Source organism: Bombus affinis, chromosome 13 (genome assembly GCF_024516045.1).
Source record: "Bombus affinis isolate iyBomAffi1 chromosome 13, iyBomAffi1.2, whole genome shotgun sequence".
In the NCBI taxonomy this organism is placed as follows: domain Eukaryota; kingdom Metazoa; phylum Arthropoda; class Insecta; order Hymenoptera; family Apidae; genus Bombus; species Bombus affinis.
This window is the reverse complement of record NC_066356.1, coordinates 5,442,983-5,461,177: the sequence shown is the minus strand read 5'-3', so window position 1 is coordinate 5,461,177 and position 18,195 is coordinate 5,442,983. Positions and strand designations below refer to the sequence as shown.

General features: G+C 30.1%; 3 protein-coding genes and 1 long non-coding RNA gene across 10 annotated transcripts; 2 read left to right on the top strand and 2 right to left on the bottom strand.

The window, feature by feature from the left end:
- The first annotated feature begins 205 nt into the window (after positions 1-205).
- LOC126923042 (nuclear distribution protein nudE-like 1) lies at positions 206-11,929 on the top strand. Of its 6 annotated transcripts, none has more exons than XR_007713031.1 (9): positions 206-313; positions 4,590-4,771; positions 5,182-5,472; positions 5,564-5,700; positions 5,766-5,951; positions 6,483-6,625; positions 6,916-7,090; positions 7,298-7,368; positions 10,424-11,929. XR_007713031.1 is itself a non-coding variant. In XM_050736051.1 (8 exons), the coding sequence occupies exons 2-8, from the start codon at positions 4,686-4,688 to the stop codon at positions 10,479-10,481; spliced, it is 972 nt and encodes a 323-aa protein (XP_050592008.1). In that variant the 5' UTR covers positions 3,476-4,176; positions 4,590-4,685; the 3' UTR covers positions 10,482-11,929. The 6 variants fall into 6 exon arrangements, 1 of the variants encoding a protein (XP_050592008.1); XR_007713029.1 differs by lacking the exon at positions 206-313 and adding an exon at positions 3,472-3,918; XR_007713028.1 differs by lacking the exon at positions 206-313 and adding an exon at positions 3,472-3,982.
- An 81-nt stretch (positions 11,930-12,010) lies between these two features.
- On the bottom strand, positions 12,011-14,584 carry LOC126923050 (histone H3.3A). Its single transcript, XM_050736058.1, has 3 exons — positions 14,374-14,584; positions 13,073-13,208; positions 12,011-12,994 (listed from the first exon to the last, which is right to left on the bottom strand). Exons 2-3 carry the CDS (start codon positions 13,198-13,200, stop codon positions 12,712-12,714), a joined length of 411 nt encoding a protein of 136 aa, XP_050592015.1. The 5' UTR covers positions 13,201-13,208; positions 14,374-14,584; the 3' UTR covers positions 12,011-12,711.
- On the top strand, positions 13,908-15,455 carry LOC126923052 (uncharacterized). Its single transcript, XR_007713034.1, has 2 exons — positions 13,908-14,247; positions 14,735-15,455. It is a non-coding gene; the product is annotated as an uncharacterized LOC126923052 (long non-coding RNA).
- A 204-nt stretch (positions 15,456-15,659) lies between these two features.
- Positions 15,660-17,592, bottom strand: LOC126923051 (histone H3.3A). 2 transcript variants are annotated; one of them, XM_050736059.1, is made up of 3 exons: positions 17,426-17,592; positions 16,857-16,990; positions 15,660-16,772 (listed from the first exon to the last, which is right to left on the bottom strand). In XM_050736059.1, exons 2-3 carry the CDS (start codon positions 16,982-16,984, stop codon positions 16,490-16,492), a joined length of 411 nt encoding a protein of 136 aa, XP_050592016.1. In that variant the 5' UTR covers positions 16,985-16,990; positions 17,426-17,592; the 3' UTR covers positions 15,660-16,489. The 2 variants fall into 2 exon arrangements, with proteins under 2 accessions (XP_050592016.1, XP_050592017.1); XM_050736060.1 differs by lacking the exon at positions 17,426-17,592 and adding an exon at positions 17,067-17,326.
- Positions 17,593-18,195: the final 603 nt, after the last annotated feature.

Sequence of the window (18,195 nt, the reverse complement as noted above, 5' to 3'; positions counted from 1 at the left end):
TGTCTACGAACATGTAATGTGTCGCCATCTACTGCCGGATACACCAAGTTACGGATCTTACCGTTCGTGCTAGATGGCAGTACATGGATTCGTAGTAGACAAGGAAGCATCAGTGTGCAAGAAGGACAGCGTAAGGCCCGAGTGTAACAAGGAAGACATCAATGTGCGACAAGGATAGATGATGCAAACAACAATAGAAAAAAAGATGGACAGTGTGCAACAAAGACAGACGATACAGACGATAGTAGAAAGAACGAGTGACAGTGTGCGACAAAGACGGACGATGTGAACGACAATAGGAGGAATAAATAATGTGAGTCTAGAGCAGATGAATTATTCAAACTTACAACTAATTTAAGGCTATTTTTTAAGCCAGGGCTAATTCTTGAGTTTTATGTTAAAGCCCCTCGTGCGATACGCCTCATTAAAGGATTGGAGTTGCTAGTTCTAGAAACGCTGGGCAGACTATTAAATAATTAATCGCTTGATTAACTTTCATTGAACGTATATTAAAGTCTTTTTATAGTATATATACTATATAAAAGTTAAAATTTAACAGTATCTTCGCGATTATTTCTCTATCTTACTTAACTAATGTCATAAGCGTGTAATACAATATGTTTGTTAACTGATCCTTATAAACTTTAATTTATTCTTTTATTTTTAATTTTTACATAGTAATATAATACCAACAATGTATTTTATATTATATTTATGATATGTATGTATATGTATAACATTTATTTTAAGAGTGTATGAAATATATGAAACGTCTTTTGTCTTTTTGTCTTTGAAGAGAAATTCGTGTAATTTGATGAAAATTTGATGAAACGGGATAAATTATTATTCTAAATAAGCAGCGCTAACTGTTTCCTCCTTCCCATTATGGTTAATGATCTTTGAACTAATTGTTACAAATTTTCTTTTAAAATAGTATTATATAATTATTTATTACCAATTTTTAAGATGTTTCAAGTGAAACTTATCAGCTTTTCTTTAAGACTTTAAGATAAGATGATTATCTTTTATAATATAAATAACTTTTAGTTTGTCTAAAATTTGTTGAATTCATCTTTATTTTTATTTCAAAATAACAAGAAGATTTACAGCTATTCGTAACTTCAATTGAAGAATTTCTTAATAAAATTCATGATGATACAAAAAGCTACTATTATTTTTAATGGTGTTACCAGTAATGTATAACTAATTGAGTTGGAATAGGATGCACTTAGATACAATAGAGAGACCATTCTTGGAATACTTTTTGGTTAACAATTGGCTTTTAACATTTGGTAATTAGTTTAGATAATTACTACTTAAGAAAATTATCAGTAAAGATCATTAGGGCATTAGTCAACAGCTTCTCATCAAAGGCAATAAGAAGGTAAAGGACTATGTGCAATTATTTAATATATATGTGTCGGAGATGGAAGGACACCGGAGCCTTCCCTTTGGAACTTTGGGAAAAGCCCCTAATACCGTAATTTAGATTCTACCATAGCCGTAATTAAGCAATTGCCGTCATTCAATCCGACTGTATTTGTTCGAGATTTATGATAGTGAGCTTGGGCTCGAGGCGACAACTAGTCGCCGAACGTAGCCGCAGTCAAGGGATAAAAGTTTTTACCTAACATAGGGATGGAGTAATTCTATAGCTCTCCTTAAAAAATAATAGTTGCAGCTGCACGCGACGGTAAACATTCCAACGGTTTCTGTCCCGTGGCTCGCCACACACAGACCCTATTCTTCGGACAAGGCGATTACTAGATTAACAGTTCATGTTCAGCTAGCTTGAGAACCCGTTATAAATCTTAAGATTTAGTTAACTAAAGTCCTTCAAACAGACAAACAGTCTTTGTCCCAACTACGGGAAGATAAGGGAAATCTATATTTTTCTCACGAACGAAGCTTCCCGCTAGCAACTTTCCCTCAAGGGCGGCTAGCATCCTTCTCTAACCACCAACATGGAAATTAACCAATTAACAGCAACGTCAATTTTCCTCACTTTCCGAACGAAGGCATCTCTCCACGAATCCGATGATCTTGTGTCCTTAGACACACCGCATCATAGTTTTCCCCTGCAGCATCATCATGACGGAAAGTCATTCTCTTGTGAGGTCTGATTAGCGAGTTACATAGCGTCTTTACGCTCGGTGAACATTCTACGTTTTAACAAAGAGTTGATTTAGTAATACTTGTACCGTAGACAAGCACGTTGAGTACAACTTGGGCTTTGGAAAAAAGCGTATTTTGTTATCCCGTTGACCGCGGATTCGTTATTGAACCTAGGATCATTGTCATTAGCTTCTCGAGTATCTAATTATCACGGTTACTTGTCAAATTCTGCAATAATCATATTTGCACTAGTCAATATCTTCTCTATTGCATAACAACAATGTTTAATCTAAACGAAAATTCGTTTCACGCCCCTAACCCTAATCATAATGTGAACCCGACATATATATACACACATATATGTTTATATGTATATATCCGTCTTTGCTGTTTCTCATTATTTCCTTCCTTGTCCAACACGCTAAATATATCTGACTTTGTCGCACAATATTGCGTTCCTTGTCTATAAGCAATCCACATACAACTTGCAACTTGCAACACAAGATAGATGACATACATGGTGTGCCCATAGACAAAGAACGCAATATTGTGTGACCACGTAAAACCTGCATCGCAAAAAGGAGATGGTATACGACAAGGATAAATATAATATAAAAATTATGGGAGGATGCATCTCTTCGTACACTACATGCAATAATTGTTAATAATTAATTATTTAGTAAAAAAAATAGTGTGTGAAATCATTACAAGCACATGCGAATGTTATCTAGAATTTTAATACATAAATACTAATTTATTTTATAAAATCGCTTCAATTCTTCAGAGAATTTCGTATTGTTATGTCATATTAAATTATAGACCTTAATATTTTTTAAATATTTAAGCGTCCGAGAATTTGAAAAATAAAATGTAACTATATTTGAAAAAGAAAAAGATGCAAATTTTGTACGGAGGACAATAAAATGTTATTAAATAAAATATTATTGTATATGTAATTTTATTATGTAATTCATAAAAATTATTAGAGCTACATTTATAAATATTGAATAAAATTTAATTTTTTCGTCGTATGTAATAGTCTTATATTTGTACATTATTCTTTTTAGAAAAGTCAAAATAAATACAAACACGTAAAAAAGTTAAGTTTAAAGAACTTCTATTATCTAAAACGATTTTTCAAATAACATTCATTTTTATATGCGATTTTTGACCTCATAAACTTTAATATTAGACAAAAATAAAACCTTTAGAATAGGTACAGCGAGTTTTTTCTTATTCTTTTATTTCTATTCTCCTTTTCCAACCTTTTTTACAAAATACTAACTTCAAATTTTCTTTTTATCTCATTTTAGATTTGAAACATATCACTTTTTTTAAAAACTATCACTCTGTATTCTTTCTGCGTCACTATATCGAATACATTCATATCTCGTAACCTGTTACCTCGCGAACGCCACCTCACTACGTCGTAGTCGTGTGAATGTGATCGAACGAATCGAACGCATCGAACCCATGGTGGAAAGTAGATACACAACCACAATTGTTTCTTTTTCTATCCGCTATCTCCATTTTGCGATTGTCGATGTAAACTTTTCCACGTTTTCTCCATTTAAGAAATCTTCGATTTATTGGAAACACAAATTCGGTCATAAATATAAATAGTTAATGGAGCTATAAATTCAGTTGTAAATGTAAATGGTGACTAAAGTGTTAATGATCGATCAACGATCGATCTATCAGATGATTTTTACACGATCTATTCACAGTGAACAACGAAAACCCGTGACAAGATCAATTATTTCTCTCTACCTTATCATCTCGACTTAGTGAGCCATAATTGTGGTAATGACATTTGTGTCACACGAGGCATACACTCTACATTTCACCTGCTAAACGCTTTCTCAAGGTCCCTGTATTTATATGTATACATCTTGAGACAACTTCATTTAATGCGCCTACACATTATCGATGGTTGTACATTTTTTCATTCAGTTTCTTAGAGAATATCTCGTTTACTAGATTCAATTCGATCGCATCACAGCTTTATTTACACTGGACTGGACCATTTTCATTCGCCTTATCCCTCTCCCAACGATACACGTAAGTGTCCCTACTACGATTTTCCATTTCTCATACATTAATTTCAATCTCGTTCTTATTATGCGTAACATGACCCGCTGTTTAATCTTCTGAACTCTTTTTTGATTATTATGCGCGTCGTAGAATTGCATATAGCTGTTCTTTATCCTCTCGTGATCGTTATCTACTTGGTAATAATAGGTTAGTTTGACATCGCGTTCGAAGTGTGTAGATACGTAAAATACGCGTAGTAATAAAATATTTTTTCTCAAGCGAATGCAACTTTCACCGACATTGTCACTGTAATTCTTGTACGTTATTCAAAAGTTTAATTTATTTTGTGATTTGTATTTTTGACTGTGATATTTTTCGTATATGGATTTTTGGTACTTTAAGCCTATGTATGTGTAATGTAAATTTGTTTTATTGTATAGGATGCTATCGTCTCATTAATGAAATAGAAGGATTTAGAGCTGTGTTTAACATTCAAGGTTAATTAAGATATTGGACAAAATCAGAATATTGTTAAAATGATGGACATTGATCCACCACAGTTTGTGTCTAAAGATGATGAAGTTCAATATTGGATGGAACTTGCTCACCAGATACATAGAAGGTAAATTATTTTTACATTTCTGTATATTAAAAAAAAAGTGTATTATTATATATTCATTGAAAACTATAGAATAAAATTATATATGTATGTATGTATATATGTATTATATATGATAAGTTGCTCAGAAGATACATTTAAAATTCCATGAATTTAAAAGTATAAAAAAGTGATGATGTTACAAATATCGTTTTTTACAATTTACAATTTTTACAATTTACAATTTACAATTTTTTAGAATTTAAAAGTTAAACAGTTATTAAGAAATTAATAAACAGTAAATTAATTTGACTTCTCAGAGACTTGTATGCTTCTTCACAAATGCTTCTCCATAAATATTAATCTTATAAAAAATTAGTCTCGTAATTAGTCTTTGGTCAATGCGTTCAGTAAATCTTATTGTAATATTACAGGAAAGAGGATATAGAAAGAGAGTTGGAGGAATTTCAAGAAAATTCACAGCTCTTAGAGAAAGAACTGGAAGCATCCTTAGAACAAGCAGAAAAGAATAACAGGGAATTACGACAACGAAACACAAGACTAGCCACTGAAGTTGAACAATTAAGAACAAGATTAGATCAACAAACAGCAGACTGTGCAATGTTTCAAGGGAAAGCTCAGGACTTACAGACTCAACATGACCATTTATTAAAGTACATAAGGGAATTAGAACAAAAAAATGACGACTTGGAAAGAGCTCATAGGTATTTGAAAATTAGATTGTTATTTTTACATCTGCTAAGTAAATGTAGAATATTTAATATAATATGTATTCTACTCATCTTACTTTTGTAGAATAAATAGGGTAACAGAGGAGGAGATAGAAGCAAAACTTAATTCTGCCATTGAAAAGAATGCTTTATTAGAATCAGAACTTGACGAAAAGGAAGCTCTGAAAGTTATAGTACAGAGATTAATGGATGAAATTAGAGGTCGAATAACTAATTGATTTGGATAATTGATGATTAAATCGTTTCTAATAATTCTTTCATTACAGATTTAAAACAGGAAATCCAAGTTCAAGAAAGGCATCAACCAGACAATGATAAGTCAGCTGATAGAGTTCGTAATCATGTTGATAGTAATAAACTTCAAGTCGAGTTGGAAACACATATGTCGCCTAGTAGCCCAATAGTACCACAATCTATACCTCCAAATAATACAGCAACTTCGCCATTAAAAAGTAAGATCCATAATACTCTTCGTAAAACTAAGCGCATGTTTTGCTTTGGGCCTAAAAGCTGATCCTTATCATTATTAAGGATAATAATCAGCAAAAATAGTACTTATCTCTAACACATTAAATGGATAACAGACAAAAAGTTTTAATCTAGTTAACTTTTTAATGTAATGTATATTTTTTGTAACCACTTGACATTTTTTCTTTTATGATAACTGAATTTGCTTATTTATCGGTATTTAAGGTTGACTAAACAAAAGATTGGTCTAACATTTGTGCTTGATTAATATATCTTTATATGCTTTAATTAATTTCATCTTTCTGTATATATATCTATATATATGATATTGTTATTAATGAAATAAAAATTATTTTAACAAACTTGTTCTTTATTTTAGTTTTTAAATATTATACTTCAAATACATACTTTTTTTTGTACTGAATTATCATAGTATAGTATCTTTACTTTTTATTTTGATATCTTATCAGTGAGTGTCTGTAGTAATTTGTATCTTTTTTCCTGTTTGCAATTAGTTGGAAACAGAGTTGTAGGTGGTGTAACTGGAAACAACAATAATAATAATAATAATAATAATAATAACGTGAATTCGCCATTGGCACCATGCACAAGAATATTAGCAATGAATATGATTGGTGACCTTATGAGAAAAGTTGGTGTAAGTATAGTCATTATTTTCTATATATATATTACAGTGCTTTTGTTTCAAAAGCGTTTTTGATGTACAAGAAAAGCTTAAAGCATGGCTTGTGTTTCTTTGAGTTTTAAACATTATATTTTAGTTGCCGTAAATATTGTGTTTTGCACTGGCAACTATTTTAATTTGTATGGTTTATTTCCCTTTTGATTTTGTCTAAGGACCAGATTTATTTTATATGAAGTACTTATAAGACTTTTTAATCATCAGTTGATGATACTGGTAGTGTGATGTAGCTGGTGTTTTGGTAGCTTGACAGGTGGATCTGCATGGACTGTAGAAGGGTAAAGTGCACTTGTCCGGGTGGGAAAAAAACAATTTCCACTACACCTACTGATTTACCATCCGTCCAGGTTCACATACCTACTCATTGTATACGGCAACAACCTAGATCAACCAAGTGCTGATCAAGTTTTGTGTGTACAGGTCTTTATTTGATTTCTTTTGCTTTCTATTATGTTTTTTTCTGTACACATCACACACGGTTCCTTGCTTCCTGCTTTAATTGTCTTCCATGTAACTAGTATCACCAACTCTAAAAAGCCCCTAATATTTTGAATAAGGGTAAATAAACATAATATTTTTAAGAAGAATGATAGTATTTCATTTAACAATAAATGTTTGATCATATAGGCGTTGGAGAATAAGTTAAATACATGTCAAAATCCATCTCGAGAGGATCAAGCCGTTCGTGATCTTTACAGGTAACATTAGAACAATATTATAATTTTAAAACGTCATTGTTTTTATAATGTTATGCACTGCGTGTATTCGAAGCAAGAAATATCATGTATCAAACATCCGAGAATGAATGTTGAAAAAAATTAATAAGTGTTTTGTACGAATATTTTCTTTAATGAGCGGATTTAGAATGATATTGTTTAACACGACACCCGTATTCGGGTGTCAGCAAAGTTTCTGGTCAGACCACGTAACCCATATTCGGGTATCGCTTATTTGACTACTTGCGAAGGATCGTCGTAGGTGTTTGAAAAGATATTCCATAATAATAAAACTGTTGCATTGTTATAAAAGTAATACGAAAATGGTTTATTAAAAAATTATTTAGAATATAAAACTTTAAATCATTCTATACATAACTAAGGTTGGTCGGGACAATTTGAACAATAAGTTGTTGTTTTCTTTAAATTCTTTTGTGTCTTTGTTCGGTCCATTCGACGTCTTTTATTCGTATAACACAGTTTGCATGCGCGTCTAATGCTTCTTCCGGAATCATTTTTCCGAACGGCGATATTATGCCGACTCCGTCGAAGACAAGGATTTTTTGTATTTTCAGAAAACCCTAATAATTTTGCAACTAATAATTGTCTAAATATTCTAATATTTATATTCTTCCTTGTTGCAATTTTGTAAACCGTCAAAGCGTTTACAACAGAAATTCCCAGAAGGAGTTGAATGCCAAGTTTTCTGTACCATTTGATTCCTTTTCTAATTGTGGTGGCATAAAAAACCATTTGGTCGGAATAATCTATACCACATTTTCCTTTATTATATTCAACAACAGTGGTTTTAATGTTGCAAACAAAAGAAACGAAAGATCATTCTTGAGACCACCACATGAGCGACTCGCGTTACTAAAATATCGATGGGAGCACCTAGCAGAGAACGCTCAGTACTGCTGCACACGTGGCCTGACGGAGATTTCTTTGAAAACACGCGTGGCAGTCAACGTGTTAAATTGATACATGATAGTCGTACTAAATCAACTGTACTTATTATTAGCTTTATGTCTACTTTTAGTTACGTAGTGCTTCTTGTGAACATTTAATTTACGAATTTATAGATAATGATAGCTTTTCATGATCCCAGTTCTGTAGCTTTTTAGTTGTTATAAATGTTCAAATTATTAAGAAGACTGCATCACACTTCGAACAGCTCGTTTTATTGCTTATGCTACTAATTAAAATGGAGCATCTTGTTGTTTTTATGTCTGTATGTGTAAATCGTTCTGTATGTCTAGTTGTTAGTAATATCCTCAGATAAAGCGATCAAAATTAATGAATATGATATTAGAAAGTAAGCTAAATTTCAAGAGCTTTCATATTAATTTCATTTCTTTTAATATCATTTAATGATTCTTTCTGATTCCATAACTCAACATTATCGTTTATTATATGTTAATTTAAATGTATGTCTAATATAACAGGCTTACAATTAACTGTCTAACTTTCCTTTGTGATTTAAAAAGTACAATATACTTTTATTGTAATCTGTTAAGATCTTAATAATCAGATTTAAAAAAAAAAAGCTTCAAGTAATTTTAGAGCATTTTAAAGTACATGTAATGTATTTGTAAAATACATTAAGTTAATTTAAAGTATGCTTCTTTATTTAATCCTGTATTTTGTTTATAACATTATGAAAAATTTCAATATGGTTATTAAGATCTTCAATCAAATTAAAGTCTATTTCAAATAGTTCCACATATGTACTAAATGTATGTAGAATATTAGTATGATATGTAAGACCAATAGAAGCACTTGCTATTGTATACATACATGTTATAGATATACCAAAAATAATTTTTAAAGACCAAGATTTTCGAATTAATTGCATTACAGAATTTAGTTTCCAAAATTAAAATCTATCTTTGTAAATTGAAATGAATGTGAGTTTTAGTAAAGAAGATCTTCTATTTTTAATTTTTTCGTACTTTATAAAATAAACGTAATTTAAGTATTCCTGATATTATTAAGTTCTTTCAGAAAAAAATTTTTTCAAAAGCTACTAGATTTTAATAGAAGTAATTACTGAATTTTATGTATCACCAATATGGAAATAAGTTAAAAAACTTAAATATTCCATAGTATATATATAGTTGTATATAGTAACTGTATATACTTCTTAAAAGTAATGATTTGTGCAATGAAATTAAAACATTTTTGTAGATTATAAGATGAACTGATGCAAAGTATGTAACATCAATTATAATGACTAATTTGTTACTAAAATATCTTGTTTCTGAAAAAGAGTGTTAGTAAAAAAATTGTGTGACATGTAAAAAAATTCATGACTCTAAAATCTACTAAAATTTTAATGTTGAATTGGAATAGTTCTCTTTGAAATTTCAACTTTAAAATTGATGTCTATAATTTATTCTCTGTAATGTAAAACAAAGAAATGTTAATTAACAAACTTTTTTTGCATTCATAACATGTTGCCCTGCATGATATTTATGTATCATTTTCTTGTATTTCTTGTCAGTAATGTTCACAAATTGTATACAATAAAATTGACCAGAATATTTTTTATACCAAACTGCTTACATTATATTAAATCTGCACAATATAGAACTTACATCTCGTCTTTGTTTCATTCAAATTATGTATTAACATCAAATATTTAATGTAAATAAGACACATCTTGAACACACATTTTGAAAAAAAGAAAGCGAGCCTCATTGAATTATTATTCAAGGTATCTTTCATACGCATGTTGTACAGTTTATGCACAATTCATAAACGTGTGCAGCATTTCTCAATCATTTGCTCTGCTTCTTCTCTCACCACTAGTTTGTATAATTTAATTTATTAGACAAAATAATCAAGGAATGTTAGATATAACATAAGCAATTTAAAATAAAAAAGAAATATTTCTGAAGTATCTAAAATAGATTTAGAATAAGATTGGGAAATGCTGGTTTAAATAAACATATTTGTTTATTATACTTAAATGTTTATAAACAATGTTTCTAACCGTAAAGAGATAACAAAAGCATATTGGATTTTTTGTAATTAGGACTAGACGGCAAGTTCGAGGTTTTGCCTCTGGCAACAGCAACCACATTCGATTATAAACAACGGATAATATTCCAATAATAAATTTATGCATTATATTCGTATGACTACTAATTCGTGTTATTTTAATTTAAAAAAATCGCACTCGTTAATTTATTACAAATTTCTATAAGATATAAAGAAAACTATTTAATTTAATTATTTAATTGCCTTTTACATGAAGTTTGCAATTTTTGAGGATTACTTGTCTCTTTTTCATCACGGTTCAGAAGTATACTTAGTAATATTTTATGGAGGAAATTCGTAAATAAACATTCGAGATTGTAAGTATTAATATCATAATTTAATAAAAATCATCATTGTGATAAGTGATAATTCTAGATAATTATTACCATTACATTGTGTAGATATTCACAAATAATATTAAGGGAGAACACCAGTTATCTTTCAGATAAAATTTTGCAATTTGGAAAAGATTTTTATCAAAAGATTATCATATCGTAAAATTTATATTTGTTTCTTTATTGCTTCACAAACAGACTATAAGAAATTTTAGTTTGAAAAATTCTTTTTTTCATAATTACTAACATTTCATTATAACAGTAACCAGAAGAAACTACCTGTTCTGTATATTGTGTATGTTTAGAAGATCCATTATTTTTGTTATTATGTATTTTGTATTATTATGTTTACATATTCGTATCTTGCCAATGCCTTCAACTAATATCTGAATGTGTTTTTTATGAAAATATTTAAATTTTCCAATTATACAACTTTCTTAAATGTAATCTGTTCCTTATCATAAAAATAATGGTCTAGTTATTGAAAAAAGATGTATATTTATAAAATTTTATCTGAAAAATAACTGGCAATCAAATTTTGCCTAAGTATCTTCCTTTAAATAAACAATTTGTGAGCTCTAGTTTTGAATGTATAGTTTCTAGCACAATTAAAACTTCAACTATGTTAGAAATGATATTGTAACACTAGTGCAAAATTTAGCTTTTATGGAAGTTAGATATTTATATATATATATATATTTAGGTACTTATATACATATGTCTATTTTTTAATAACAAAAAGATATCCTCTTATGTCGTAAAATAATTCAATTTTATACTTTAAAATGTGTAAAAGCTATTTAATTATTTATTTCTGTATAATTGTGTGCTTTAAGCCACTGTATAATTATAAATAGCTTCAAGTTCTGAGATATTTGTATGAAGTAGAATCATACTAACACAATTAAAAATTTAACGCATTCGATTATACTATCGGGTGAATCGAAAATTATTAATTTGTAGGTTTCGCTTAATATATAAAATAAAAATTGAAAAATGGAATATTATATTCAAATACAACAAATATTACCAATTTGCGCTAATTAACTGGGAACTGAACTTTCGAATGAGAAATTGTAACAAATTACGCAATATTTGTAATATAAATTTGTAAAAGTATAAAATGAAATATTTGTAAAATAAAAATATTGTAAACTATCTCTCAATTGATGTAGGATTAATGTTCCTAGAACCTAATCTATCTTAAGTAACAATGCATATTTCTTAACAAGATAAAAAAAGGTAAGTTAGTATTATTTTGAAGATTTATTTATGAAACGTTTATCTTTACACGAACAATGAATAGTTGACTGATTGAAATACCTTATGTAATTTTCATACAACCAGAGTTCTAGAATGGTAAACACTACATTGAATTCCTACAAAGAAACTGTCTTACTCTCTAATGCATATTTCACTAAGTATTTTATCAATAATGATAATGATGACGAATATAATAAAATTGTAATGAGAAACTAAACATTTTCGATCTTACTCAATCTTAAGAGTACTTTTAGAAGAATTAACAATTTCACTTGTCTTTTATCACGATCATTTACCTTCCGGTTTAGACTTTTTTTATCGCTCGTTTTATAAGTATTCTTACATTGTAAAGTGCAAAATGACAAAAAAGATGTGAATGAAGGATTTGTAAAGAATTTGTAATTGATAATTTCTCGAAGAAATAACATACTTTCTATGTTTGTACAGTAATACCAAAGGATGAGAACTACCTACATATTAAAAACAGATTATACCAATCTTTGTATCTAGTTTTCCAGAAATCTGAAGTTTAGATACATACTATAAAGGATGATCATGTCATAACTTGTACACTGTTATGGAGTACAACATAATATGTAGTTTGGAATGAAAATGTTTCATTCACGACTGTTACGAATGATAATAATAATAGTAGTAAATGGTATGTATGGGAATTACATATTGTTTAAGCACGCTCGCCGCGAATTCGTCGAGCCAGTTGAATATCCTTGGGCATAATTGTAACACGTTTCGCATGGATAGCGCACAAATTTGTGTCTTCAAATAAACCGACTAGGTATGCTTCCGATGCTTCCTGTAAAGCTCCAATTGCAGCACTTTGAAAACGTAGATCAGTTTTGAAATCTTGTGCAATTTCACGAACCAATCTTTGGAAAGGTAATTTTCTGATCAACAATTCAGTTGATTTTTGATATCTTCTGATTTCTCGAAGAGCTACTGTGCCAGGTCTAAAAATTATAGTTTATTATATACATATATTACATATAGTATTCATATATATGCTCAAAATATTATCTAATATGTACCTGTATCGATGTGGTTTTTTTACTCCACCAGTAGATGGTGCGCTCTTACGTGCTGCCTTTGTTGCTAATTGTTTACGAGGAGCTTTACCTCCTGTTGATTTACGAGCCGTCTGCTTGGTACGTGCCATTGTTTACTCTGAAACAGTACAAGCTTGATTAATAAAAATTTTTTTTAAATGGAAATTTTAAAAATACTATTTTAATCATATAATCTTTCCAAAACAGAAAGTTATAATTGATCATATATAAGTGTGAGAAAAATAATTTCAACGCTCCAATTTCCATAGCTCAGATTGTAATGCAATTCAATGCAAGGGAATTCTGTTAATTCTTATGTTTTTTGATACAAAACAATTGGTTGTTTACAAGTTCATTTTGACATATGTAATGACGAAATATTGAATAACGAAAAAATATTCACAATACTCAAAGATAACACCTGGTGCTATTAAATGTCAAATACGTATAAAGATTTAAACATCAGAAAAATATTACTAAATATTATTATATAGACCTTACAAACCTTAGTTTGTGATCTTACAGACCTTAATAATATAGAATCAAACTTTTTCCTTAAAATTGTGATAACACAAAACACCTTTTCTGAGACTGCTAAAAAGCAATTATATTATAAATTAAAATATTAAAATAGATACTAAACAAGTCACTAGAATGCATCAGAATCTACAAATTATCAATTCACATGTCATAAAATAACTAAAAAGTAGCACCTGCAGGTGTCTATGGGAACTGGAGGGTTAAAGGGTACGCTTGATAGTAACTGAAGTAAACTTAAGTTTCGGAGTGGGACTTAAAAGGATGGTGGGGTGGAAAGGGTGGGGGTACGTTCCGTTGCTGTTCGTGCGAAGAAACCGCGCACCGAGGAACGCTGCGCATTGCGCAATGCACAAACTTTCGTTCTTCTTGCACCGACGCGATTGAAACCCATGCTAACCAGAAAAATGTATCATCTTAACAATCAACTGCTTCCCTAATCTCCTATTCATCTTCATAGTAAACAATAACACAGTCTATGAAATAAAACGAGACGAATGACACTGGTGAACTCGAGGCAAGTTGAAAGCGTCGCTTGTAAGAAAGGCTCGTGAAACGATTCCCTCCACGGAACGTCAATTGCAAAATGGAGGCAATACGACAGTACGTCGCGTTCGGAGGTAATAACTCGAGTCTCCTAGCACTTTTCACACCTTTTTAAAACACGTTGTTACGTCTATACACTCCTCGATACCGGTAATCACACACAATCATAAATGAAATAGATTTTCAACAGATTTACATACCAATTAAGGGAAAAATTCTACGAGAAGCGAGAGCTAGCACTATCCGTTTCCTTGTACTTCGATGGCAGTGGACGCTCTCCCAAGTCACGACTCCCTTGTCCCTACCCCTAGAAATTAAATTGCGAGAGGCACGTAAGCCCGCGGTGCACTGCATCCAATCGGATGTCGGATAGCAGCTGAGCTTCATAGTGTAACACATGCGATTGGTTCAGCCTCCTACGCCTAGAGTGCGAACTGTGAAGAACCCTGTCAATTGTAATATACATGATACTACTCACAGCAGCAACCTCGTTTTTACGAATAATAATTGTCATCCTATTCTTTTTACAAATTAAATAAATCAATATGTTTTCTGTTTTAGGGAAGAATTTGCATGAGCATTGTAGAGTATTGAGAGGTGTTACCCTTGTAACAGATTGCAAAAACCGAATTGAAATATATAGAGCTGGGCACAGAGTCGTTTCGCGACTTTTGTCATGTAATTCTAGCTACAATGAAATCAGTCATTTCGTGGAAACCTCCAGAAAGATATGGAAAATCTGTAGAGGATACGTATAAGAAGGACACGTCATCTTGATATTAGAGTAGTTACCAAGATAGTAATTTTTTATTGCTCTTCCAAATGCATGTTCTTGGAATGAACGTTGTGTGATTATTCTGGCCATTGGAAGCTTCTTCTACGTTTTCTGTTCGGAAAAAATAGACGCCATTGTGTGTCTAAACGTAAATAATGTTCGAACAATGTCGAGTGATACCGAGCGATATAGAGCGATGTCGAGCTGGCGAAATTATTGAATTTTGGCGCTTTTGTCAATTGAACTTAACGGCGGAAATTGAACTGTACTAAAGTCGATTATATTAATAAGTTTCTTGATTTTTTGTGGTATTGTGACCTGAATTACACTTCCATTGTACCAAAAATATTTTGTAAATATAAACACAATACCAGATATTAATTGTTATTAATGATAAATATCGATGAATTTCTGATGTCTTTTGCATTTTACATTGTACCTTTATAAAACATATGTTATACTAATATTTATTTCAAAAAACAATAAAATACTGATATAAATATAAAATGATATTTACATTGATGACGTAATCCTTATAATTACCGATCGTACCAATGTCATTTATTCGATAATTGATAACAATAGCAATAAAAAGATTTACGTTTACGAATTTTTTGTGAAACAAATTTGTTCAAAAAATACTTTCTTGACAAATAATTGTAGTTATAGATTATAGATGGTTCTAATCGGGAAAACATATTTAAGAAATGATTTCATTTTGTCAGGAAAACAAAGTTAAATTTATTAAAAAATTGTATAGATCATTTACATTAATTTAGTGTTATGAATTGCGCTTCTTTATTATTATCATTATAATTATTAAAATAACAACCTAATTAATAATGAAATGCATTTTATGGTGATAGATTTGTTAATTTATAAAAATGAAGTATATACGTGCAAATCAATTTTGATAACCCAATCATGTAAATACAATTAACAACATGTAGATAACATGACATTTCTCATACATAATCCAATAATACTTGATTTTCCTTCGTGAAATGTTACTATGTATATTTACTTGCACATAATAACTATCTTATATATTATAAATTTAATCTATAATCTAACTTAACATCAATATAGAAAATTGTATATAGAAAGTGTATTAACCACGAAGTAAATACGGTAGTGAATATAACTGACTTTTTCTGTAAAATATTAAATCTACATATTGTTATATTACTCATATATTGCGTACGTTACTTATTGTTATATATAATAATAAAATATGAATTATGCAAAGTACTATTACTATTTGTTACAAGCTACATACTCCGCTTTGTGCCTTCCGTATATCGCTTATATTTAAATGATATATGTTTTCGGCTAAACTATTTGATATGATGATGGTTACATATCCTTAATCTCTGCATATCAGAGCTTATAGAACTTGGCAGTGTAATTACTTATAGTTATTATAATGGCTTATACGAAAGAAACTAAGCTACAATGAATTTGATTTTAAGAACATTCAAATATGAAAACAATATGAATTTAAAAAAGAAAGACTTCAAAGAATTTGAAATATGAACAGTTTAAGCGCGTTCACCGCGAATTCGTCTGGCCAACTGAATGTCTTTAGGCATTATCGTAACGCGTTTAGCGTGAATTGCACATAAGTTTGTGTCTTCAAACAATCCAACTAAATATGCTTCAGAAGCTTCTTGCAATGCTCCAATTGCAGCACTCTGGAACCGCAAATCTGTTTTGAAATCTTGTGCAATTTCACGAACTAAACGTTGAAATGGTAATTTTCTGATCAACAGCTCAGTTGATTTCTGGTATCTTCTGATTTCTCTGAGAGCTACAGTACCAGGCCTAGTAAATAAAATGCATAATTAGAATTACAATCCATTGTTAATTATGGCATTCCAAGTGAAAATTTCATAGAACACTTTTTACCTGTAACGATGTGGTTTTTTTACACCTCCCGTAGATGGTGCACTTTTACGTGCAGCTTTAGTTGCAAGTTGCTTCCTGGGAGCTTTACCTCCTGTTGACTTACGTGCAGTTTGCTTGGTACGTGCCATTGTTCACTTTGAAGTAATACAAAACTAGTTAATATTCACTATAAATCATGGATAAAAAATAAAAAATAATAAAATAAATTACAAATCTGCTGGAAAAAAGATCAATGTGTAATTCTCTTTTATAAAAATATCAAATTTCTTTTAATTACTACAAGTTAGCTTGAAAATATATCAAATTGTATTACAAAATCAAGGTTTCGAAAAGAATGAGTTAATAAAAATAAATTGAGATCCGGTTTCCCTCCAAAAGCAGACACAATAAACAAAATGGCGACAAGCGTGCATGTAGCATTGATATGTAATATATAAGAAATTTGTACACCATGAATTGCTATAACCTTTCTCACAACAAAAAGAATTACTTATAAACAATGCATATAAACGAAAAAATGAATATTTAATTTATTAAATTTATTCAATAACAAAACCAAAGAAATGTACCTGCTACTCAAACGGTTTATTATATAGGACCTCCACCAAGCTCCTTCGTTCGACGATGTTGGACGGTTAATGCTTTTTCAGAAATGAAGTTTGGTTTTGTAAAAGATAGGCGGCAGCACTGTATTCAGATACATATCACATGATTGGCTGTTATTTCGTAACACCGTTCACGATTAGTCAGCATCTGACGAATAAACGTATTTGTTATGGAATTTATAACTTCATAATTATTTTAATAGCATTATACGATAATTTTAAGTATCTCCAATGTATAATATCATAATGTATGAATCATATATTTTTCAGAAACATATATATACATATATGTATATGTGAAACATATGTACTTACGTGCGTCATGTATCTGCGCATACATATAGGTACTTACATGACGCACATGACTATATTTACCTACTTGCAACTTAGTGCATTGATCCATATGAATACATACATATGCACTATTTATTTTGTTAGTACATGTTTATATGTATGCATAAGTATAATCTTTGCAAGATATCATCTATTATAGAAGGAAATGACCTTAACTTTATCTTGGATGAAATTGTACCCTAGATTTTTTACGTTAGAAATCAATGAAGTCAGATAAATGTAATTAATTATTGTTACCGTTATTCGATATTAGATGAAGAGTAAAAAAATTATTATTTGTAATAGTTACAAATAATTTCGACGGTACTCTTATGGGATTATATTAAAACAAAATTTGCATGAGGTGAAATTTCACTCATGATAACCTTTAAGAGTTAGTA

Coding starts and splice junctions, on each gene's coding strand:
- LOC126923042 (XM_050736051.1), top strand. CDS start 4,686: ATGATGGACATTGATCCACCACAGTTTGTGTCTAAAGATGATGAAGTT. Junction 5,473..5,563: donor GACTTGGAAAGAGCTCATAG/GTATTTGAAAAT, acceptor TTACTTTTGTAG/AATAAATAGGGTAACAGAGG. Junction 6,626..7,297: donor ACCTTATGAGAAAAGTTGGT/GTAAGTATAGTC, acceptor TTGATCATATAG/GCGTTGGAGAATAAGTTAAA.
- LOC126923050 (XM_050736058.1), bottom strand. CDS start 13,200: ATGGCACGTACCAAGCAGACGGCTCGTAAATCAACAGGAGGTAAAGCT. Junction 12,995..13,072: donor AAAAAACCACATCGATACAG/GTACATATTAGA, acceptor TATAATTTTTAG/ACCTGGCACAGTAGCTCTTC.
- LOC126923051 (XM_050736059.1), bottom strand. CDS start 16,984: ATGGCACGTACCAAGCAAACTGCACGTAAGTCAACAGGAGGTAAAGCT. Junction 16,773..16,856: donor AAAAAACCACATCGTTACAG/GTAAAAAGTGTT, acceptor TTTATTTACTAG/GCCTGGTACTGTAGCTCTCA.